At 38.1% G+C, this 26,276-nt stretch overlaps 1 protein-coding gene across 1 annotated transcript in view; it reads left to right on the top strand.

The window, feature by feature from the left end:
* lrp1bb (low density lipoprotein receptor-related protein 1Bb) overlaps positions 1-26,276 on the top strand; it is a 281,139-nt gene that overhangs the window by 173,547 nt on the left and 81,316 nt on the right. The window contains exons 24-35 of the mRNA XM_042426612.1: positions 1,714-1,911; positions 2,784-2,988; positions 7,563-7,727; positions 8,078-8,322; positions 15,455-15,586; positions 15,826-16,053; positions 16,478-16,652; positions 16,953-17,047; positions 20,183-20,332; positions 24,869-25,009; positions 25,142-25,267; positions 25,719-25,850. Of these exons, the coding sequence (XP_042282546.1) occupies positions 1,714-1,911; positions 2,784-2,988; positions 7,563-7,727; positions 8,078-8,322; positions 15,455-15,586; positions 15,826-16,053; positions 16,478-16,652; positions 16,953-17,047; positions 20,183-20,332; positions 24,869-25,009; positions 25,142-25,267; positions 25,719-25,850 (1,992 nt within the window). The remainder of the gene's footprint in view (positions 1-1,713; positions 1,912-2,783; positions 2,989-7,562; positions 7,728-8,077; positions 8,323-15,454; positions 15,587-15,825; positions 16,054-16,477; positions 16,653-16,952; positions 17,048-20,182; positions 20,333-24,868; positions 25,010-25,141; positions 25,268-25,718; positions 25,851-26,276) is intronic.

Consider the following 26,276-nt stretch of genomic DNA (forward strand, 5'->3'; position numbering starts at 1 on the left):
GAAGCAAGGGCATCATTAATTGCATTTGTGGGCAAACATTTCTTTTCCCTGAAGTATGATTTACTCTAGAGTTCTGTGAAGATAAGGCTTGCAAAAAGGCCCACTTTTGAAAGACTGTGTGTGTATGCTAAGGAGATGTGGGCTCTGGGTGTAGATGAATTAGTTTGAATGCGCACAAGTGTCCATGTGTGGCATATTTTTAATTTTAGCTGTACAAACATTTCTCAGAGGCTGAGCTGTTCTGCAAGCAGAAATAATCTGACTGATTGAGCTAAACCTCAGTGGACGAGGCCAGAGAAATGTATGTAAGCAGTGTTGCCAGTTTTAGGACTCGACACTAGATTTAGCGACTTCTTGAGACCCTACAAAATTTATTTCTCAAAAGACACTACTTACAAATGTATCGACTTTTTCAGAAAATGGAAAAATGTAATGTGTTGATTCCCTAAGCATTTGGCACTAAATTGGTTTGGCTGCAGCTGATGCATATAAATTTGTGCTACGTGCTGGTATAAACCAGTGAGATATGTTTGAAAGCATGTCCTCTGCTCAGTGAATCAGCAGAGAGGGACCAAGCTGAATGTAATTATATTTAACTAAATGAATGTCAACTATCTCTATTACTATATACCGTAATACATTTCCACCATATTTTGATGGAATTCAATCAAAATAACTTATGATTAAATGTATTTTTTGCCACACGTAGCCTACATTGTCATTCAGTGGTCACTGATCTTGCTGTTTTATCTGATGTAACAGCACATAGAGCTAGCAACAGTTAATACAGCGTCATTCACCTAAAAAAAGCACAATAGGCATTTTTATAGCATTTTGACTTGTCAGAGTAGCATGTGAAACTAATGACAATGGCTCCGGTCAAATGTCCCACAGCAGTGTGACAGTATAGTATGTACAATGGCAGGACCCTAAAACCGAAGTAGCTAAATAGAATTCAGCCACAGTTTTGTTTTATTATAACACCTGTGCTTTTTATACTATGGCATGTTAAAATGCTGACATTAGGGGCTCTCTTTGATCCCTTGTCTTTTTTTGTGTGGCTTCAAATCAATTAATTTAAACAGCACACTATAAACAACAAATACTGACCATAGCAGGCACTGATGTTAAAAAAGTTAAACAAATAACATACAAGGAGGAATTAACCTATGATTTTAAAAGCAAATTGTTTTCCTCTAAAAACAGTTCTGGCACTAACAAATAATAGTAAGTCAAACATGAAATGTGTATTTATGTATTGACACATACTGGCTTTGTGTGTGTGCATGTGGCCATGCATTTGCAAGTGTGAAGTCACTAGGTCTGAGTGATATCAACAGTTCCACATCTTGTTTTGACTTTAAAAGAGCTATAATTATTTGGTATAACAATAACATGATCCATAAGCATACTACTGTTTATTCTTGGGGGACTTACTCTTGGTACATTGTTACATTTTTAAATGTTTTTAACATTTGAGAATAGTATTCCTCAGAATATGTCCCAGAGCTGTTTGTGTAGTATACATTTACACATTCCAGCGGCACTCCTGTTAAAGGTCTCAGTTTGCCAACAGTGCAAAACCCTTTCTCACAATGACCAATACATGATGTTACACATTGTCAATTAACAATTTACACAAAACATCACTCAGCCCCAGGAGACACTCCTAAATAAATAAGGTGTTTTCTTCTTGTCTTTCTCCTTGCTCAGATCCCTTTGAGGCTTTCATCATTTTCTCAATTCGGCACGAGATAAGACGAATAGATCTTCACAAGCGGGACTACAGCCTGCTGGTACCGGGGCTGAGGAACACCATTGCGCTAGACTTCCACTTTAACCGCAGCCTCCTTTACTGGACAGATGTGGTGGAGGATAAGATTTACAGGGGAAGGCTCTCCGAGTCTGGTGGTACGCACACACACAAGTAAACATACCTATGCACACAAACTTTTGCTATATATCTAAAGATTGCTGTGATGTATATGCTAAAGGGAGTTATGCCGTGCTCATCTGTACTCCAGCAGCTGTAATGGAAGTCCAAAAGCCTGCTGATATTAAAAATGTTTTATTCTACCATCTTTACACATATTCAGGTCTGACATGGTGAGTTGACATTGTCTTTCCCTGGAAATTTATCTCAAGTTGACCAAAATAAAAAAATTGATTTCAGGGCATGAAGTCAGCTGTAGTAGTACAGTATATTCCCCCATAAAATGATGAATCAGAACTTTTCTCCCTTCCTTTCCTTTCCTTCCTTTCCTTCACTCTTTATTTTTGTGGGTGGCAGTACCTTACTGGATTCTCTTTCTTTCATTTTCCTTGGTGGAGCCATAAAAAGAAATCAGCTCTTAGCCTACCTCTTTCCCCCTTTGTGGGACACACATAAAGGCCTCAGCATCTGACAATACTTGTTAACAGCTAGATTATAAATTCTGTGGGAAAACCCTTTTACCATGATTGAGAAAGTGCTTTGGTTTTCTTAGTTTCCTCTTTTGCTTTTAGGATGTTTTTTCTGTATATATTTTTTTTGTATATTTTATCTGGTGTCTTTGTTTTTATTTATTCTGACTTTATTTATTTTATTTTATTTTATTTTATTACTTTGACTGTGAAGCACTTTGTAACTGGTGTTTGTGAAAGGCGCTATATAAATAAATTTTGCTTGCTTGCCTGCTGGCTTCTGAGCAGTGTAGAGGGACTAAACACCAACACTGCCCCTTGACTACAATGTGTCAGTGCTACATTGTCATGCTATTGTGTTGTTGATATTGTTGTTTCAGGGGTGACAGGAATTGAGGTAGTCGTGCAGCACGGCTTGGCCACCCCAGAGGGTCTGGCTGTGGACTGGGTTACAGGGAAACTGTACTGGATTGACAGCAATCTGGACCAGATTGAGGTAGCCAAACTTAACGGAGATATGCGCACCACACTGATTGCCGGAGGCATGGAGCATCCACGGGCCATCGCTCTCGACCCAGGGCAAGGGTACGTTATGCACTAACTCCTGCATACAGTGCTTGCTGGAAGCTGTGCTATCCATCAGGCACTGAGATTATTGGAATAAAGTAAAATTACAACCGTCTTGTATTTCTCACTTTCACATCTGCCTTGATGTATGAAGATGTCAGCTGTGTTAAGGTCCATTAAGGCAGCAGATATAGAATACATCAATAACAGTGTTGTGCACTCCATTCCAGTAATGACAACTAATGTAGCTAATACTTCCCCAACCATTGCTCCTGCTTTATACGCTTTACTACAGTTTCTGTCTTGTTCCCCAGAAATGTTTCTCTTTAAATCATTTTAAGCAAGAACTTCAAATAAAAAGCCAAAAATATGCTTTGTTCTTATCTGTGCATCATTCCCCTCAGGGCCCAATTTTCAAAATCACAGTTGTTTATCCTGCTGAGATGCATGGGGAGAGTGTTTGTAGACTGATTTGTGGCTCTGCAGTGGCAACCATTTGTTTGCCCCACAGTCAACAAGCAAGTCTTTACAGGAAACACGGCATCTATTGCAGTGTATTGATGACGCTGACAAAAAAATGACCTCATTTTCTCATCATATCAAGAATTTTTGAATAACAGTAGTGTTATAACAAGTTTTTTTAATTTGGTAAATTAGGCTGTGCAATAGGAAGAGAGTTGATGGGCAGCACTGTTGTTACACTGGGGAAAACAGGTTGTTGAAAAGAGGCTGACTTGTTATTAGCCATTGATGCAACATACCTTGGAGAGTTTTATATGTTATTTTGGACTGAGTAAGAACTTAGTCATCCCTACTTTTGAAATTAATCTTTACTGCTTAACCAGAAAGCCTAAAGAAAATGCATTGTGGCCCATGAACATTGAAGAAATAGTGTGTATGAGTGTTTGTTCATGATGTGCTAATCTGTACGCACCATCATATGTATTTTTACTATTGATGTTTGTTGTACTTTATAAACTGAGATTTACTGAGCAGTGAATGGTTTTATGGAGCCTCATGGGAAGCACATTACAATGCATCATAACTGTTTAGCATTTTGACATAACTGAAAATAAACAGTTGTGAGTATCTCAGTGTTGGCATAGCCTTACATTTGTGCAAGATTTCATGGTTTGTTCAATGGTGATACAATTTTATTTTGGATTTCAGAGGCCACTTAAACCTATTAAGGTTTCTCTGATCCCAGATCAGCCTAGCTCAGCACTGAAAGTATACTTTAATCCAAGTTTAGGATCACGGGTGCAGGAAGGTGTAAATATAATTTATTTAAAACAATTTACCATTTAAATTCATATCTGATAAAAAATATTTGCATGATTTATCTTAAGATGCTTGTTGTGTTCTATTGTGTTTCAAGTGTGACAAAAAGTTGGCATACTACCTCAGTATCCTAACATGACTGCTTCATGTTACCACTTAAACTCAAAGTGTCGGGGAGCTGCTAAACAGTAGCAAACACAATTAACCTTTTGCTAAACCCCTTACATGAACAGCAATTGTCTAATTACATCTTTGCAACCATAAGTAGGCACGGCAGGCTTGTCAAGCTTTGGATTTCTTCAGATGCTGAAGCGATGCGCATTCGGCTGCAGTAAGAGCGATACTTTGCATTTTAAAGAGCTTGGAGGCCAGGATCGAAAACAGAAATACAAGAAAAAGTGTTGCATTAAATAGTGTGTTTGTCTGCTTTAAAAGCTGCCAGTTGTCTTTTCAGTTGGTAAAATTGATGGTAGCCACCTAAAAATGAGAAGCCTACGTTTTTCTACCTCTGTGTGAAATCAGGGAACAATTGTTCCAGAAGTAACTAATTTCAAGTGGTAAATCTGCTACCTTTATCATTGTAAACTGCATAAGTGCCTTGCTAAATTGAAAGCTTGACAGGCAAAACAGCAGTAACTAAGGGATGTGGGGCTTAGGGAACTGTTGATTGGCCATAGCAAAGTATGGCACAGAAGAGAATAACATGCTTCGTCACTATAAACAGTCCAAATACAAGAAAAATAACCATAGAACAACAGGACATGGTGTCCACTTGTGAGAGTAAGATTCTGTGTCAAGTATATCCTCTGGGGCATTTAGGCAGAGTTTAGACCACAATGTACATGAATCAGTACACTGTCTCTCACTTCTATTCTTGTAAATCCTGGTTAAGATTGTTTTGTCTCAATTGGATCGCAATGTCCTCATGTGGGCACAGAGCAGCCATTGACCCAATATCCACTCTTGCAAGACAGAGATACAACAAATGTGCAGCAAAAACACTGACCAGTGCAGAGTTTGGGAGCAGACAGAGACAGACATGGTGAATATCTGAAAGCATTTGAAAACATGATGCATCAGTAATAATATGTTAAATAAACCACCACAACATCAGCTGTTGTGCAGTTTAAGCAACAACAGCTGAGCTTGTTGCAGGTATGAATATCCCACAGAAAATTATTGTTAACCCTAAAATATTGTAATTATTTCTGCACAGGATAAAGTTTCAAAAATACAATTCTATATTTCGGTCTTCTGAACATTTTTTTCATGTTCAAAACATTTCTAAGTGTGAGCAGAGTATTTATTCCTGTGCACCTGGCTAGGATTTGTTCCATGCAGCATTCAATGCAATTCCAGTTGATCAATGAGAAATTACCAAAGTGGTTTAAATTCATTTGGTAGTGATGAAAACTCCTATTGAAGTCAACTTAATTTTAGGGGCGCCTGAGTGGGCAGTAAGTAAGTAAAAAGTAGTGTAAAAAGCACTTGCCAAGGTTCACCTCCCACATATGTATTGGCCAGGTGCTTCATCAAACAGTGATTTTGGGTGGAGAGATGATCATGTCCATGTCACCACACTGATACTCCACTGGACAAGGTGTCTGAGTGGAGAAGGTGGGAATCTGGGTGGAATACCATGATGCCTGAAGGTATTCAGCTCTGGAAAAAGTAGTTTGTAGTTTGGTGACAGTAGCCGTCTGGCTTAGTTTTATTTTATGGGTTATAAGGGCAATGGGCAAAGTTCTAAATTGTTACACAAACAAAAAAACAAAAATACCAAAACCCCCCAACAACAACACAAGCAATTCAGTCTGTCTGAATTTAAATTTGAAATTGATATCTCAACACAATTCAAAATTTCATCAGCTAATAACAAGTCAGACCCCTTACCCCATTTAACTATAATTCTCCAATCTCTTCCTACGCACACCCTAATCTGCCAGACTGAAAGATTTATTGTAACCCTATGTTGGCTCACACTATGTTGGCTCAACCATTAAATATTCCTTGCTTAATCAGTCACTCTGAGGGTAATTTTTGGTCTATCAGGTATTTTCCAGTTTGATAGATTTTATACATATTTGTATAGTACAAGTTAAATAAAGAGTAATGAAAAAGTAGTTACCTATTAATTGAAGCAATTGTTCACTTTCTCTAAGTAAATACTGCAATGCTGGAAACACAACAGGGAAATGTTATACTCTTTCTATCTACAGAATATAGCATTAGAGTTTTAGATGATATATGGTAGTACAAATTATACAAAAAAAATTGAATCAATTTCATCTGCTGTTGGTGTGTTGATAGTGTTTCATATTAGGTGCTTACTTTGATAAATGCATCTGAGAACTAGCCAATGGCTGTATACTGTGGCCAGTATATTTCAGATTAAAGCAAAACCCAGACATTCCTAAAATCAATTTAACACTCTTAAGAAATGAGTAATCTGCTCATGCACTCTCTCCTATAGTACTCTTTCACATTTGGGAGGATGACTACATTTCGTGGCTGTACAGAGTAGGATTAATGGGTGCTTTTGGTGCCTAAAGGCGCATTTCCATTACAGGGCAATAATTCTAATCTAATTACTTGAATCCACTCAAAGTAGTGGGTCATTGATCAGGGAGGCCGTATCAAGTGAATAAGGCTATTGATCTGGACAAGGATATTTCTTCCTAACACGGTTTTGTTGTCGACAGCGTGTGATTTAAGCTTGAGCACCCAGTTTCTCTTTCGTTCTAGCTGACTTTGTGGACCAAAGCAGGACAGAAGCAATGTTTGCTTGCTATGGATACTGTCGATGGTCACATCGATGGTGTTCATTTTCAGGCCTCATTGAGCTGTGAAAAATCATAATAAAACAGATGGCTTCCCATTTCAAGGCCTGTCACAGATGTTGAGGGTTGCACTGGATCACTGCTGTTCTTGGACAGTCACTGCCACTGTCTATGGTAATGAATTCAGTAACAACAGCAATGTATATATGCTGACTGTGTTTTGCAGTATAATAACATTAACAAACAAGTACAAATGGCTGTGAAATTACTTTCAGATGTTCAAGAGGTCTATCTAATAGCCCTTGTGTTTTGCTAGTGGATATATGCAAATTGTATTATTTCTTAGATTTGTGCTCATTGTCCAACTTTTATATTTAATAGTCAGTGATATTATTTTGTCCTTTGTTCATCTGAAAACTAAATTCATTTTATTTTTTGCTGTGTGTATAGATACCTATTCTTGCTTATCCTTTTAAAGGCAAACAGGCGATGATGTAAGACTAACTGCTGCCTTTGGTTTTCTACTTTAAGGATCCTCTTCTGGACTGATTGGGATGCTACTTTCCCCCGAATTGAGGCTGCATCAATGAGTGGAGGAGGTCGACACATTGTGTTTAAGGATATGGAGATTGGGGCCTGGCCTAATGGACTGACACTGGATCATCTGGAAAAGAGGATTGTTTGGACAGATGCACGGTATACCAATAGAGTTTTTCAAGTCGTGTGCAGAAACATTCACACATTTTATACCTTTTAATACATGTATGACATTATATACTGCAAAAAATTCAGCATTCCTTGAGCAAAAATTCAACTTGAATTTCCATCTACCTGTTGGGCATTAAATAATGGAAGCCATTCAATATTTAGAGATCTTAGTACAATGACCATATTTGGTTTAAAGTGGGTCTTGAACAATTTAATAGTTCCATCAGTGGACTTGATGGGTAACAATTTGATCTGCCTTCATCTACTGTTCCTTTCAATGCATTTGAAGAGCAGTTTAAACTTTGATATGGACCTTTGTGTTGGTCTCTTTTAAACAGCTCCGACGCCATTTTCTCTGCACTCTATGATGGTAGTGGGGTCATTGAGATCCTCAGGGGCCACGAATACCTGTCCCATCCCTTTGCTGTATCTCTCTTTGGAGGCAATGTCTACTGGACGGACTGGAGGACTAACACTTTAGCGAGAGCCAATAAGTGGACTGGGCGAAATGTCACAGTCATCCAGAAGACGAGTGCTCAGCCTTTTGACTTGCAGATCTTTCATCCCAGCAGACAGCCACAAGGTAAGAACAGTTTTACTGGTTCTACTGTTGGAGATGAGACACTCACAGATAAGTGACAATTCACTGTATTAGCCTGAAGCAGGCCTTTGTATAATTTGTCAGTTTTGCTTTCCTGGCATATGCACAGTAGTGCAATATAAAGTGCAAACTCATCACATCATCACATTACATGTTTTAGGTAAACATAAAGAATGTCTAGAATCCTCAAGCACCACTGGACATTATCTGAGGATACATTATCTTTTAAAACAGAATTCATTTTCATATTGCATTGGGAAAAAAACAGCATAATGTAATTAATTTCAGCTTTGCCTCTGCCTTCATTTGGCCTGTCAATCAATGAGCAGGTGTCTGAATGAAAAAGTTGCTCATGCAGGGAATTAACTAGCTAGTTAATAGTTCCTCTGAATGTGTTTTTCTTGCCATCCAAATTATTCTAATTGGCTCATACTACTAAGTTTTTTTTTCTTTTTTTAACTGAATGTGAATGAAGGAAGTTGGGTAACCCTTCCTTTTACAGTTCCCTAATTGCCAAGTATCTACCTGGTAAATATATGGTAAATTATAGTATATTATTGTTATATGCTATCTTACCATGTCCTTTGTAACAGATTATTCCACTGGCCATGGAGTTAAAGGAACTTGGACCATATATGTTCCACTACATTACTAAGTAAAACACAGCAATTTACTCAGAAAACTGAATACAGTATTGTAACTGAAAGCCTTGTTTGTTGTATCACAAGGCTCTTACCATGTAATTTTTAATGATTATTCCTTTTTCCATGCAATCACCACAAACTTGTACTAGGGATGTGCAGAGGGCCCAGTATTTGTATTTTTATCTGCATTTAGTGAGGCAGCAAAATTATTTGTATTTGTATTTGAATAAAAGTAGAAAGAGGCTTAAGAATCCTGTTTTTGTTTTTGTTTTTATTACGCTTTTAATTTTAGAAAACTAAAGCTACAATAAGTGTTCATGAATAAACTACCTTATGAAGGAGGTTCCCACATTGGGTCTCAAATTGGAGTCTCCCAGATCACAGACGACTACGCTGACTACTGAGCTTAAACTTTACTCATCACCTCATTGCAGACAGACCTCTACCTATTTATACATCCATAACACAGAGACAGCACAATGTGGGAACACCCCCAACCCCAAGAGTGATGTCCAAATATGGAAATGTGTATCATGTAGCAGGTGGATGTGACTCCCCTAGTTGAGACCTGCTGATAGATGTAACAGTGGAGCAGAGGAGACTGAGTAGCAGTAAAGTAAAATAAGTAGTTTACCTGTTGGAGGTGTGCTGGTTGTCTGCAGCTCTTCATAAAACATCTCACTGTGGCCGTTTCTGTTTGTACTAGTCCTTCCTGCATTATTTCTAACTCATCCGCTGAACAAATAGCTCCAAATAGCTCCATATGTTGTTGTTTCAACCGGTTTTTAGCGCCGACAAAGCTCTGCTAAGTAAGTGAGGAACACGTTTTTACTTCCTGTAAATTCTTCACAATAAAAGTCTCCTATTAGTTAGTCATTTAAAAGCTTTTAATTTGAAGCAGTATAGCAGGAAATGTTTGGTTTGCAATGACGGCAAAGTTACGCAATTCGTACTACGTAAAGCTGGCTAATCAGAACAGAGTGGGCTCATCAGGAGGGGGGCTCTAAAGAGACAGGAGCTAAAACAGAGTGCAAGAGAAACTGTGTATATTGAGAGGCTGCATAAAGGACCAGTATAAGATAAATAAGGAGTTTTTTGAACTTTTAATCATGCAGAGTTACTCTAGTGGGGTCCAAAAACAAAAATTTAGAGCTGAAATGAGCATAATAGGTCCTCTTTAATTGAATAAGACAACAGTAAAAGATAGATAGATAGTTGAGATAATAAAATATAAATAATAAAAGATAATGCAAGCAATATAAACATAAAAAAGCATGAAATTGTAGAACAAAATAGAATAAAATGAATAATGATGATAACTAAAATAAGCACAGATAATAAAACCATAGAATTATAAAACACTACATGAAAGCCAGACTAAATAGATGGTTTTTTCCAGTGGTTCCAGTGGCTCAGAGCATAACGGCTGAAAGCAGCATCACCGAAGGTTTTTGTTCTGCTTTGTGGAACAGCTAAAAGAGAAGAACCAGAGGATCTGAGGGGCCTTTGTGGTTCATACACCAAAAGCATTTCTGAGAGGTAGTCTGGTGCAAGGCCATGTAGTGCTTTATAATCCAATTAAAGAATTTTAAAATGAAAATGAAAACTAAAAGGTACCCAGCGGTACCAGACTTTAAAGTAAGTTATGTCTGCTCTTCTCCTGGTCTGAGTCAGCACTAGTGCAGCAGAATTCTGAATGAATTTTGGCTGATTAATTGTATTCTTTGGTTGACCAGAAAGGAGAGTGTTACAATAGTCTAACCTGCTAGTTATAAAAGTGTCCATCAGTCTCACTGTGTTGCTCAGAGAGAAAAATGACCTCACTTTGGAGATGATGATAAGATGCTGTTTTTGTGACACCCTGCACATGAGCCTTGAAATTAAAATCAGGATCAAAAATCACTCCAAGATTGCTTGCTTCTTGGCTTGGGTTAAGTGTATTTAGTTTGGGGGCCAGTTTCTCTCTCTGAGCCTTTGAACCAATGATCAGTATGTCTGTTTTATCCTGGTTGAGCTGTAAAAAATTCTGTGACATCCAGGTCTTTATATCTAAAATACAGTTAAAAAGTGAGTCAGTAGGCCCGGTGTCATCAGGAGACACAGCCACATAGAGCTGAGTGTCATCAGCATAGCTGTGGAAAAAGATGCCATGCCTCCTGATGACACTGTTAATCTCATAGTGTTTGGAAGAGTGGTCATTTATAGATACAAAAAAATTTCTTCCGCAAAGATATGAGGTAAACCGTTAAAAACAATTCCAGACAGGCCAACATGCTCACTCAATCTATCTAAAAGAAGCTGGTGGTCCACAGTATCAAAGGCAGCACTCAGGTCAAGTAGCACAAGAACTGAAGGTTAATTACTATCAAGATTTGATCTGATATCGTTCACTACTTTTAGCAGGGCTGTCTATGTGCTGTGATGTGTCCTAAAACCTCATTGAAAGATTTCTAATTTAGGGTTTGAGTTTAAAACGGTACTTAGTTCATTAAAAAATTGTTTCTCTAAAACAAAAAAAATGGAGGTTTGAAATCAGTCTAAAATTGCTAGGTGTTAAAATATCTGGGTTCCCTTTTTTAAAAAGAGGTTTTACTAAAGCAGTTTTAAAATCAGTGAGGAAGACACCAAGCTGTCGGGATGTCTTCAGATACTGAATTAAAAGTAGTTTTAAAAAGGGAGGTAGGAATTGGGACAAGGGAACATGTAGGGAGTTTCAACCAGGTTAAAAGGTTCCAACTTGACATCACTCTGTACAGAGGATATACTGTAGTTAAAAATGCAGTGTGCTTGTTCTGCTGGCAGATACCAGATCTAATGTTGATTATTTTCTCCCTGAAGTAGCCAGCAAACTCTTCACATTTAGAACCTGGAAACTCGATATTGTAGTTAGTTGTGGGATTTGCCAGAGAATCTATTGTACTAAAAAGCAGTCTGGGATTGTGAATGTTGATATTGATCAGGTGTGAGAAATATTCTTGCAGTGATGTTTGAATTGTTTTTAAGTTTTTCAGTGAATATAATGTGATGTATCACAATCAAATCATGAGAATGATCAAAACTGTTAAAAAACACACAGTGGTGGTCAGACAGATATGGAAAGATCATGATAATACCATGGAAACAAACAAGGCTTCCTTTTAGAGTACAGTTTCAGCTTACTTACTGAGTAAATTGTAAAAACATATGCAAGAACATACCCAGTATTTAAGATGATTTACCATGACACTAGAGGAAAACTGTTCCTGTGGAGGTAGTTACCAGGTAAATCTAATAAATCTTTTATAAATGGGTGTAACCATGAACAATAACTATATAGGAAAATGTAATTTATTGGAAAGTACTATGTTAGTTTCTAGATAGAACATAATTTAACTTAGGCTGTTACCAATATTAACCTTGGATAACTACAATTGTAACTTGAATTGATGGGTAATAGAGGAGGTGTCTGTAAGAATTAGTTGCCCACTTTCTTAGGAAGTAGGCAATTATATCTGAGTTATTACCAACCTAAACTGGTCACAACTACATGGTACTTAGTTGAGTTGCTGGGTAATGGTAGAGGTTTTCCTTGGTGTTTGAGCTGTAGTTTCTCTGTATTTACTTACTTATTACCAGTGGTAATTACCCAATAATATACTATAATTTACCATATATTTACCGGGTAAATACTTAGTAATTAGGGGACTGTAAAAGGGAGGGTTACTGGAAGTTGCAGAAATGAGAACCATAACAACGCCACTGAATAACTGCGGCACATCCATTCATCAAATCAATTAGTTGAATTAGTGAATAGTGTGTTGTGATAACAGGAAATATATGAAATAGTTCTGAAATTTCATTAATATTGCCAACAATTTCCTTTCATTGAACACTGCTGAATTTGTGTCTGCCACAGTGGAATAGGTAATCAATTTTACGAAATGGCCAAGTAAGCCAAGATTCTGACTAAAGATACACTGCTGATGTGTTGTCTGACAGAAAGCCTACATATGTAAGCCAATCATACTTGATGTGCAGCTTGTGAGATATACTGCCAAGCTCAAGATGAATAGCATCAAATCTCTTTTCAAGTCACTTCATGTTTTTTTTGTTTTGTTTTGTTTTTTATTTCCTGTAAATAGGTTGTTTGAAATTGATTTTGATATATTTGTTAAGCAGATCTGCCAAAATAAAATTCGGGGTGATGGAACATTTATTTCCATGTGTGCCAAGACCACCTGATTGACGGATCAGTCTTCATCACAATTGCCTTTTTCACCATTGCCAAGTTTATGTATCCCTCCCTTCATACACATATAAGTCATGCACCATCCTTATATGGGCGTTATTACGTTGGTAATCGGGTTTACATCTATTCACTGAATCCTCCACTTTTTGAATGTGCCACGAGTTAATTTGCTTGTTTCCTTCCTGTATCTGCATGGGACTGCTTTTCCAAAGAAGACAGTAAGCTCAATGGGTTGGGGGGCTGGCTATTATCCACTCCAGCCAGAACTAAGGGCAGGAGATGTGGTGCTCCACTAGACCCTGAACATCTGCCAGAGAAAAAGAAAGGAAGGGATCTGATGAAGAAGGGAGACTGAACACCAATATGCAGCTGGTCTCAGGAGCTATTCAGCAGGTGCCACAGTGGAGTTTCACTGGAGGCATAAACAGCCTGTAAATACAACGTGTCATTTGAAAGGCAAAGTAGTGTTTTAACATAAGAGTGGGGAACAAGCATTTGCAAATTAGAAAGCAGATTGGCAGTCCCAGGGCCTCGCAGTTATAACAGATAATTGGTTGATTATAGCCAGAGTATCACAAAAACACCTACGCCCACTGTACCATTATACAGTAGACAGAACAAAGCAGAGAAAGTGACTTTTCTGATATTTTGATTAATGAATGTTGGTGTTGATGCATTCTTTGTAACACAATTGTGTAATATTTATTTCAACCATTATATTTGCCCAAAAGTCAAATTAGCTCTATGGAATCATTTTTTTAGGAACAGTACATGTTTTGTAGTCATAGTAGTAGTACACACCTTTCCTTTTTTTTCCCTTTGTCCTATTACCTTGAAGTTCTCTAGGAGAAATTGAGGTATGGCTGAGGATAATTCAGTTAGATCCCTTTGCAGTCAAAATCATTTTTCTCAATATGTGCAAATTTGAATACAAACACTGTAATGTCATTTAGAACATACACATTTATATGCAGGTGGATAAATCATACTGTAATTGTGTCGGTAGTGTTATCATGACAAATATGACAGGCTTTGAAACAAATAAGAACAACAAATATGGGTCTCTCAGTGGAAAGAGGCAGTTGCATACTAAGTGCTATCATCACCACACTGGGCCTTCCCTGAATGTGACTGAATTATTCAGGGTTGGAATTGAACAGTGTCCTCAATACCTACAGTATTGCAAATGAGCAGAACCACCATTTCCACTGCCTTTGCACAGTGCTGTGCACATTTTTTTATTTATTTGTAACAAAGACATCGTACAGTTTAGAGCAAACAAACACCTTGGCTCTGTTGTTGCTGCCTGTCATCCCTCAAGAGCGTGATTCAGGTGAAAGCAGTGCTATATCCACTCAGATGTCTACCTATTAGCATACTGAGTCAGCTGGGTGTAGTTTCCAGCTTACAGAGACAAAGTTGCATTTTTTTGCTTTAAAATAAGCCACATTTATGATGCAACAGGACTCTCCAATGTGTTGCTGAGTGAGCCTGGGAAATGAACTTTGAATGAGCTTGTTTGACATAAATCATCTAGAGTAGATGGAAAAAATGATGTGTTTGATGCATGAAATGTGATTACAGTGTGAGAGGAAATAATTGAACTGTGGGTGACTTTCTTTAGTTTTGCAGAGGTGATTTATTCTGAATAGGGTAGAGTAAGAAATTCATGAAAATGATCCTCCTAGGATCACTGTTCTACTTAAAAACAGCGAAATGAATTTCTGCTTGCTGTGTATATCTATCGGTTTAGATAATTTATCCCATAATTTCTGAGAATTTCTGAGGAAAAAAGAGCAAAAATCTAAATTCCCTGAATCTCTTTAAACCCAATCCAACAGGAGTCCAGCCTAAACACCCAAACATGGGCAGAAGATGTTTTTTTGTATTTTTGTTCTCTCTTTTTTGTTATCTTTTGGAACAAATGAACACATTTTCATATCTCCTTTCAGTTCTTTAATGGTTTATCTCTTTTTTGCTGTTACACAACAAAAACAATATTGTAATAATAGTTGTTTTCAGCAGTGCTTTTTTGCCATTTTCAAAATATGCATTTTATTTGAGTGGCACAATCAGAATGGCCTGTAAATGTCATGCTGCAAAGGCTGCAAAGTCCAAATTGCACTCAGCAATTATACTGGCATATCTCTTTGCTTGCCATCACAACCTCTTATGCTGAATGTTGTAAAATGTTCTGTCTTACTCTACCTCTCTTGTTTTCTCTTTCCTCTCTTCCCATCAGCCTCAAATCCATGTGAAGAGAATGATGGACGTGGCCCCTGTTCACATCTGTGTCTCATCAATTACAACCGCACTGCGTCCTGCACCTGTCCGCACCTTACAAAGCTTTCACCCAACAAACAATCCTGCTTTGGTAAGCAGTTAACACCTTCATTTTTCATGCTTTCTCCTTATATTATCAGCGTGAAAATATAGGATACTATGGTATCAGCAGGAGAGATGTTTTGTTTTACATATGAATTTCTCCCCTTTTGATTGACATTAGCATTATTACCAGGCTATTCATCTATATCATGCTCTCAGCTGCACCTGACAGAAAAGGTCAGCAAAGGTGCCTTTCTCAAATGTTTGATTTCTTAATCATCTCACCAGCATTGAAAAGGTTCCTTCTGTATGTGCGGCGATCTGAAATACGTGGTGTGGACATTGACAACCCTTACATGAATGTCATGACGGCGCTAACGGTGCCAGACATCGATGATGTCACGGTAGTGGACTATGATGCCCTGGAGGAGAGGATTTACTGGGCTGACATCAAAACCCAAACCATCAAACGTGCCTTCATCAATGGCACCCAGCTAGAGACCATAATTTCTGCAGGTGGGAGAATTCCAGACATCCATAAAAAAATACAAAGTCATAGCTGTGTATGTGCACTTGAATTGGTGTGTGTTTGTGTGTGTGTGTCAGCCATTATTGATTCTATGGTATGTAACAATTAAATATAGTACTAAATGGTAAAGCAATCTGCCCTTAGGGCCTTTTTTCCTGCGTAGGGAGTAGTATTTAGTAATTAATAAGTACAAGTGCAGTAATTGTTGTTATTTTTAACCAATTAATAACTAATTAATCATGTGATAGTTATTAATTGTAAGAACTGATGTTGGTCTCAAGAGCAAAGTATATATTCAAAAGTATATGTCACTTGTTAAAGACCATTTTTGCCTTTTCTGCTCATGGTATAAGTAGCAGATTAACTTTAAAGCACACAGGTGTGACAGGTTTTTCATACATTTTCTGACAGACATAGTGAACTGCCGTGGCCTGGCTTTGGACTGGCTTTCCAGGAACTTATACTGGCTCAGCTCAGAAAATGATGAGTCGCAAATCAATGTGGCTCGCTTTGATGGGTCCCTGAAGACCTCCATCATCCACGGCATTGATAAGCCAAGGTGCCTTGTAGTGCACCCCGCCAAGGGGTAAGTAGATTAGAACAGTCTCTACACTTCATCAGTACCTCACGTTCAATGCATTAAGAAACCTGACTGCAGACCGAAAGGGTGATCAAAGCCTTGTTGCTGTAAGGAGAACATGTTTTCTGAGCTTGAAAGGTTAGTTCAGATCCTTACAAGGTTGTGAGGTGGAAAAAAATCTATTGGCTTACATTCAATTTTCAGTTAATTAATAAAAACATAACATTTACTAATTATGTTATAAACCACATGATACCCTGTGCCTAACTGGATCGCTAACTATTCACTTCACACCTTCTCACACAGGAAAATCTATTGGACAGATGGCAACACCATTAACATGGCCAACATGGATGGGAGCAACAGCAAGGTCCTCCACCAGAATCAGAGGGAACCTGTAGGTCAGTATGAGGGTATTGCACTGAGTTAGACCCCTATTGTACTTTGAATGTGACCAAACCCAGCAGATTGTTTTTTACATGTGTAAAGTGACACTGATTTTATTCTGTCAGCTCAGTTTATATAAACTCTGTACCATATGTTTACATACACACGACTAAATAATAACATACTAGACAATATGACTGTAAAGGACCAGATTAAAGCACTTGCATGGTTTGCAGATTTGCATCTGTGTTCACTTCATTCCAAATTCTTTCAAAGTAATTCTCTTATTTGAACCTTAATTTGAAACATAGGTGTTAACATGAAAGTTGTAATAATCTCAGTTTGCCTTAATGTGTTTATAATCAATTTATTTCCATGTATGTTCATGCACTGACTTTTACAAATTGAATCAGATTTAATGTTTTTACCTGTTTGCATTTTCTCTGTTTTGACAACGTCAACATGAATCAAAAAGAATACCCACCTCCTCAATGGTGATGTTATATCAACAGGCAATGTCCCAGACTCTTTGGGTAAAGGTGTCAAAATGTGCAGTTAATCAAGGAATGCTGGAATTTCTTTCCCTTGACAAACCTACCTACCTACAGCAGACACTTGTATACTCATCATTTGATTCCCAAAGAAATAATTTACTTTTAAACCATCTGTGAATCAAATACAAGCGTGGATATTTTACATTTTTGTTATTTTCATGACCATTTTTGTTGCTATTGACAGTTCTAGTGTTAAAGCTGATCCTACAGACATCAGAGCATCACACAACTGTCCAGGGTTAATGGATAGATGTTTTTCTTTCTATGGAAGCTTTTATGACATTATGACAAATATGTTCACTGATGTTGATTTTATGGATTCATACACAAGATTATAGTAATCACATCATTTCTGCAATTTCACCTGAAGGTTCCTTGAACCAATCCTGAATGATTCTTGTACTATAACAGGAAGAATTATCACATGGAAAGTGTAAATTCACTTGGGGGTACCTGATGGCTATGAATGAATGAACCTGGTTTGCTACTAAATTAAAATATGCTCTCATTAAGATGTCAATCTGCAGGTATGTATTAAAAGGACCCAGTGTGGCACATTGCGATTTCCAAAATTGTAGATTGTACCCTACAATTGCTTTGTAATGTAAATAGGCCTTAATGTGGACTGCATATAGTTCAAGCCCAGTGTCTCCCTATGTCCAAGGGCCACCTTGTATGATAAGGTATTGTGTTCTAGTTCAAGGTTGAGGTGGTTGCCTTTGAAATACTGTGCAACTCTACAGCAATGTTCAAACCGTCCCCTTGGCTCCAACATTTATGCCTTTTTTATAGTCAGTTAGATAATCTTTTAAGCCGTTAACAAGTGTATTGAGGCGCTGTTATTTATGCACCCGTGTATGTAGTTTGAAGTGACACATATGCAGATATAAAGGGAATGTTCACTTCCTCTGAAAGGACAGGCTTTTTACTGCTCTGGTCACTGACTGCTCACCTGAGTATATACTATAACTATGTATGTACTGCATGCCTGCATGCATACTGACAGTGTTAGAAATTTTTTTTTTTGCATTTGACCTTTTGTCAGTTCATTCAAAACACAAGTCAAGCTTTTCTATTACTGAAATCAGAAAACAAATTGTTCATTAAGTTAAAACAAAGTTAAAGTAATTAAAATGTGTTAAACATGGAATGAAGAAAAGAAGAAAGAAAAGAGAAAACAAATATGTAAAAATATTCCAGCAAGGACAATGATTAAGATGTTTCAAATCCTTCAAGCTTCTGTTGAGTAGGATGAGTCTATAGGTATAAAACAGTCAGTCAGAAATGTGCAGGAATGTAGAACTGGAAAAGAATCACTGAGCAATGGTTTTGGATGTCCTCTGCTGTGATGCATCAACAGTAAGAGAAGTGATCGATCTAAGATTTTCTCGATGTGTCATTAAATTTTGGGGGTATGAATTACAATATTTGGGAAAATGTGGTAGATGATGTTATGCTTTTTGGCAGATCTGCCTATTTTACACAGTAATCTTGCATCTGATCTTCAACATTTTCTACATGTTCATAAGGCTAATATTTAAATCATAGTACTCCCATATATTTTGAATATTAACTCTTTTCCCACATGCTTGAGTGAGCGATTGCAGCTTGAGAAAACAATCAGCTGGTCTTCATCTCTAGTGGCTGTTGTCACACAGCTCAAGGTCAAACTCCCCCTTTCTCACACAAACAACACCATTGTCTTCACTGAATTTCTTCATTCTCCTGAGCCTGTCAGCAATACAGATAGCAGGGTACACCGTATTTCACTGGCTTCATTTATGATTATGGGATAGACCTGGGGACAAGAGTAAATTAATGACGCATTGTGACTGTGAATCTGCCAGACATAAATCCAACACATGGTGGGAGACAGTGAGTTGTCCAGAGGTCCACAATTGAAATTGCTTTCAGTTGCCACCATTGATAGTTGTATTCTATGAAAAACCATCATGTCAGCCAGGAAATGGATTTAAAAGCTGCCAGTCTCACTCTTGTTCATTTTTCATGCCAGCTGGAGTTTTTATGAAGAGATCCCCCACAAACAGCTGTCATATAAACATGAACACCTCATCCAACCAACTGCATGCAAACTTCCGTATATTAACATTAATGCAGTACCGCATCTTTACTGCATGTATCATTGCAGTACTGTACAGTAAAGTATAGTAGTCAAAATGACTTTATTTAGATTTTATTGATATTTGTGTTATGCACTTTCTCAGTGCTGCACTTAAATGTAGTCAGGGTTTGTAACTGAATATGTTTACTTTACTGGTTAATTTTACTCGTTTATCTTTCCTGGTGGAACTCAGTGCAGTACAAAAAGTGGTAGAGATAGCCACACTTTTCAGGAATAGTTTCCTTTGTTTACTGTAATGTCTCAAAATTAAGGATAACATAACAAGTTATATAGTTGTCTTACCATTTTATGATTTGCTTATCCATTTAAGTACCCATTTCGTATGTCTCTGATTAGTGTTTTGCCGGTGGTACTACAAATTCTGCCCTCTTTTGAAGTCAAGCTAGCTGTCCTAGTGAGCCTTCACCGTAAGTTCTAACCTGCTGTTCTCTCTTCACTTGTCTTCCTCTCAGGTCTCTCAATAGACTACACTGCCAACAAGCTGTACTGGATAAGCTCAGCCAATGGCACTATCAACAGGTGCAATCTGGATGGCAGTGGGCTGGAAGTGCTGGAGACTCTGAAGAGGGAGTTAGCCAAAGGCACAGCTCTGGCCGTGATGGGTGAGTGGAGCTTGTCACGAGTGCATCAGATTGCCACTGGGGATTAGTCAGAGAGTGTGGAGGGATTACGTATTTAACCAGTTAAGTGGCTGTAGAATGAAGCCATTTAGCCAGTCCTTGCAACAGTTGTGCTTCACTTTGTGTGAAGTAGCAGGGGCATTAGATAATTAAAACACAGCGAAGCAGTGATTGATGATTGATTTTCTCACCCCTTTTGTAATGAAAAGGGAGGAGGATGTTCATTATGTGTTGATTCTTGGTATCTGTGCTGAATCCAATGTGTCACATCATCTATCAACTTGTAGGTTAATTTAGAAATCTGCTGAAATCCAAGTCAACATGGCCTGGATAGAAATCTTTGCAACAGTCACTCTTGCTGGCAAGGTCTGGCTCTCCAAACCATTTTACTTTAAACTTTTAACTTCAAAACTTAATTTTTTTTTTACTTTTAGTCTTTGTATATATGCGCTTCCAGTATTGACCATGTGTCACAGTCAGTACTGTACATTTGCTTTAAAATATAATATTCGGGAGGGATATTTATTATTGGTGTAACAACCAAACAGGATGTTATAATTAATACAACACAAACTGTGTTGTGGTGTAGGGGAAATTACACACATACTGTATATGCCAAACGTAAGTGAAATTACTGAGTAGCACCTGCAATGCCTTTTTTTTTTGCCATAAACCAGAATTGTAATTTTGTCCACACTGCTGCAGTCTTGACAACTGGGAATCTTCCCACTGAGCTATGTGAATTCATTTTGCTTGCCAAGATTGATAATGAGAAGGGAGCAAACATACTGAACAGAGAGTTGTTGGTAGTGTGTGTGTGCATGTGTCTTTTTGGACCAAAGTATAATTTTGTTTTTTTTTAAAGAAAAATTTAAATCAAGAGTGTTGCCAGGGTGATACTTTGCATTCTTGAAGCATGTTATTAATCATGACAGGCCTTGGTTTCCATTGTAGTGGGTATCTGTCAGCATGTGCAGAGAGCACTTTGGTTTTTACACTGTTACAGAATAACACAGCAGTGGCAGAATGGCATCCTACTGTTCTGTGAGCCGTTAGCATTCCCCAACTGTAAGCCACATCTCTTTGGTTCATTTTTCTAGGAATTTCTTACAGTAAGGACTTTGACCATGGAGGGCTGTTTCCTATATGGATGATGGAGACTTCATTATTGCATTTCATAAATGGGAGATAGAATACGAGGTGACATAGAGTAATGGCTCAGTTCCTGCACAGTAGCAGGTACAGCAAAACAGTGAAATGATGTCTGCGAGTCGCCATCAATCACAATTAATGATATTTTGTTATGTTGAGGAAATTGTTTTGAATGGTTGAATGAACAGCACTATACTGCATTATTATTATACTTTGTTAAATAGAGAAATTTTACAGTGGCTCAACAGTACATTTTTCACATTATAATTAATACTATATATAGAAGATAGCAATTTAGTGGATTTTTACTTGGATTCATGCAAGCATGAACATGTTATTTAATATTCATAAGACGTGTTTTAATGAGGATATCACAGACCTTAAATTATCTAGACGTGAGGTGACTGACTTCACCCATGTTAGGTGTAAAATAGATATTGTAAAGATATTAAATTGTTAATGTTAAGCTTGGCGTTTTATAATATGTAGCAACTCATATCCCCTTTTCACCTTTTGCAAGATTACATGTCAGCAGCAGTAGAACTGTTTTCCATATTCCAAGTTTCCAATGTGATAACACTGATGATAGTTTAAAGTGTTGTTCAGAGTGTTACAACAGCACCCTTCAAAATATGCTCCTATCTACCTGTATTTCAAACTAATTGTACCAATTAAGGATGAATCAATCAGCACTAAAGTGCATTAATCTAACAGTGGTTCTCCTCTCTCTTATGGTCTGTGATATCTTGATCAATTAGTTGGTCGTGTTTGAAGTGGTTGAGGTTACTCCACAGCAGCAGCATGTGTAAACAAGGAAAGCTTGAGTTCTATCCCTCACAGCAGGAGGCAGAGGTAGACACACAACTGCTGAAAGGGATTTTGCAAAAGTGATTCTACTGCAGTGGTATCGATGGAGTGCAGTTCTTCAAAGGAATCAGACTGAATAGAATATTGCCTTCTTCTGTAAAAGTTTTGTGATAATACATCCTCAGCTTCAGAGAGCTAAGTAAAAGTAATCGATTGAAATGATAATTCAATTGATGAGCATAATGCAGTGTGTTAAAAGAAACATTCTGGGGTGTTTGTGTTTCCTTTTGGCTTATTCATTTTGCATGCATGTCTTTGTGATTGCACGAGCTGGTTGTGAAAAGGTGTAACGAAGGCACTGTTAGTGACACAAGGTCGATCCACTCAAGTCCTACGGCGCTGTAATAATTGGATTGGCTTGAGGGAAATGTGAGGGCTTCTATTTAGAAGGTGGGCGATCCATCAGCCTTGACTTGCCTGGAATCAAACTAGCAGTTGAAGTGGAAATTGAATATGATGTGCCACAAGCGAACAATCACAGCTAGCCGGCAGTCCCCACGGCATCAAATTAACACAGGGGGCAAAGCTTATCAAGGCTAGCATGTCCTCCAGGGTCAAGTGTTTTGTAAACGGCATGTAGACTGTCATTCTCACTCATGGGAATTTATTTGATTTTTTTAAAGGATGACATTGAGCCTGAAGCTATTAATGCAAGTGTGAATAGTTTGTGTGTGTGTGTGTGTGTGTGTGTGTGTGTGTATGTGTTTTCTTGTTTGTTTTTTGTTTTTTTAAATCAAAAAGGGTAAGAGAGCAAAACAGTGTCTCACCTTCAAGGGACTGATAGTGTGAACCTAAAGGGCACATGTTTTGATTGTTGTTTTGTAAAAAAACATATATGTTATGCTATGCTAAATTGTCTGATAAGTAACAATTTATTTATGACATATTGTTTTGACTGTAACATTATGGTGTCATCTATGTTATGTTGCTAATACAGTTAAAGAGGGTAATACACTATACCAGTTTGTGTGCAGCACTACTATTCATGTCAATAAAGGCAATGCTGCTCAGAATGGTTGAGTGAATTCTAGCACAAAACATTAAAAATTGTATTGACCTATAAATGATGTGACATCAATCATTCAGTCATCAGTCATTTAATAAGTGATTGCTGCTGCTAATAGAACAGGTACTTAATGGAGAAAATCTATTAAAAACACGATTTTTTTTTTTTAACCTGCTGAAGAAGATGATCCTTTACAATTACCTATTTTGGTGTTACCTCTGTATAAATATGAATGTGTCATCCCATTATGCTTCCCATTTTAAACCATGCTTTCTCAGTGTAATAGTCCATTTTGACTCTTTCAAAAAGGACTAAAATCATGTCCATCTCAACGCCATTTACAATGTCTATTCTGGAGGGAGAGGGGCCGCCTGACTTTGTTCACTTTGCACTTCAGTGGGATTTGAAAATTGAGAGTTCCTGTCACGTCTGTAGAGTCTGTGGCAAAGTGCCTGGACTGTGCATCACTGATTTCTGCTGAGGGCAGAGATAGGGCTGGAGGATCGTATGGTGGTGGTGGCTGGTTGAGCTGGGGTCAGGAGCCTATTGTGCATGTGCCTCTTTACAAAGACACACTCATCATTTATGCTCACGACGGCAGCAGCACATAAACCTGGAGGTTCACTGTCACATAGAGCCAGACACGCCAGCCACTCTGTCAGGGAGTAGACAGTGAAAAGCCATGACACACAACAACTACAGTACATGTTATCATTTCCCCAGCACCAGTGTTTCATTTAGGTGTTTAGACTGGCTCTTAAAAGAGAATTTTACCCCATGAAGGATGGTCTTATAAAATAAAACATCAAAGATGTAAAGAAGCTGCCTCTGAATCACTGAAGGTTTTTGCATGTTATACAACCACAAGCACAATGAGTGTGAAACTGATGAATATCAGTTGTCAAAGATTATATCTTTCTACATGCCAGTCATGAATATATAAATTGTGTGTGAATGTGATTGTTTTCCTTAACTATCTGTGAACGTGGCACTGAAAATTACAATTTTGTCCATTTGATTTCATAATGGAAACTCCCCACATTGTTGAGGTGCATGGAAGAGCCTTTGGTGGTGCGAAAACCTTTCCCAAATATAATACAAACAATGGTTTATGGCTGCAAGATGCAGGCATCAGCAACTGCAACCAGGTAGAGCAGGGGACAGGGTACCCCGCTCCTTAATCTCAAATCAGCTCAGAGAATGCAACAATTATTAAGGGGCTTTACGGCATAAGAGTGTCAGCCTTGGTGGATTAGAGCAAAAGCTGAAGCATGCCGTTTACATTTTGAATTGGTGATGAATGGGCCTATTTGATTGTAATGTAGTGTTTTTGAAGGCTTCTTTGCATCACACCTTGATTTGCATACATTTCCTCAACAAGACCAAAATGCAGTATTATTTTGAGCAAAAAGATCAATTTGCCCTTGCATTGCAGTTTTACTGAATATGTATCTGTGGCCATATTTTTAAGAAAATGACGTTGATGGTTACAGGTGGCAAACTCTGGTGGGCAGATGAGGAATCAGCACAGCTGGGAACGGTCACCAAGAGGGATGGACGGAACCTTGTCATTCTGAGAAACAAGACTAGCGGGGTGGTTCACATGAAGGTGTACGACAGGGAGGGTCAGAAAGGTAAGCACACTCAATAATATCAACACAACACAAACATACATATGAAGATGAAGGCACAAACATGCACACACTACCCACATACATTTACCGTACCTTATTTTCTGCCTTTTGCTGATCGTGCTTAACATTCAGGAAGAAACCCATGCCAGATAAACAACGGAGGATGCTCACAGCTCTGCTTCCCCACTTCTGAGAACACCCGTAGCTGCTCCTGCACTGTTGGATATAACTTGCGTAGCGACCGCATGTCTTGTGAGGGTAGGTTTCACCAATATTTTCTATCACTAAGACTACATCTTTGCATTCATTAATCTAAAGCAGTGCATTTATGTTTGAATCTATGTGATTAATCTGTACATATGTCTAACGCCTAGGACACACAGGATGCGTGAGCAGCATGTGTGCGTCGCGGAACCTCTTGCTTTTCATTTCGGTGCCCATGTTAACAGGTCAGAGCAGCCACACAGCCTGGCTGCTGCGTCGCATCATCTAGAGATTTGAGGTCTTGCCTATTTTCTCCAGACAGGGAAAATGATAGAGAGATAGGAATGTGTGCCTGTGTGGACACATTAAGCGTGCGAGACGCAGTAGTTCAGCGACACACACGCACACACGCTGTGTCCGAGGCGTAAGGGCATTCATAATGTGCTATACTGTCTATGTTTGTGGTCCAATACTGTAGGCTGTTCTTTGTTTTGTTGATCTTTAGGTGTTGACTCATTTCTGATGTATTCCATCCATGAGGGAATCCGGGGAATTTCTCTGGACCCAAATGACAACAGTGAAGCCCTCATGCCCATCACGGGAACACTGTTTGCTGTGGGAGTTGACTTCCACGCAGGTATGTATCACGCAACCCACAGAGGGATTATTTGTGCAATTATACCAGAGATCAGCTGGACACATTTGCTTGAGGAGTTGTTTTGTTTGACATATAGTTAAATGAACATACTGTGTGTTGTTCCGGGTATTTAACTTTTGGATGCTTTTAATTGGGTATTAGCTTGGGTTTAACTACAAAACAAAGCCATGAACCTGACTGTAATTTTGGAAAGTAAACAAGTGAATTTTTTCTTTCTTCTCAACTCAATTATTCTTTTTTCAACTTTTCTTTTTCAACAGTTATTTTCTTTGGGGGTTTGTATGAGGTGAAATAGCCTAGGTGAAGATGTCAAGTCGACCAGTTTAATGTGGCATTTCCTTCTCAACAATGTTTCAAGCACACAAGTGTGTAACTTACATGTCACATACTTGTGCAAGACATTTT

Source organism: Thunnus maccoyii, chromosome 11 (genome assembly GCF_910596095.1).
Source record: "Thunnus maccoyii chromosome 11, fThuMac1.1, whole genome shotgun sequence".
Classification (NCBI taxonomy): Eukaryota; Metazoa; Chordata; class Actinopteri; order Scombriformes; family Scombridae; genus Thunnus; species Thunnus maccoyii.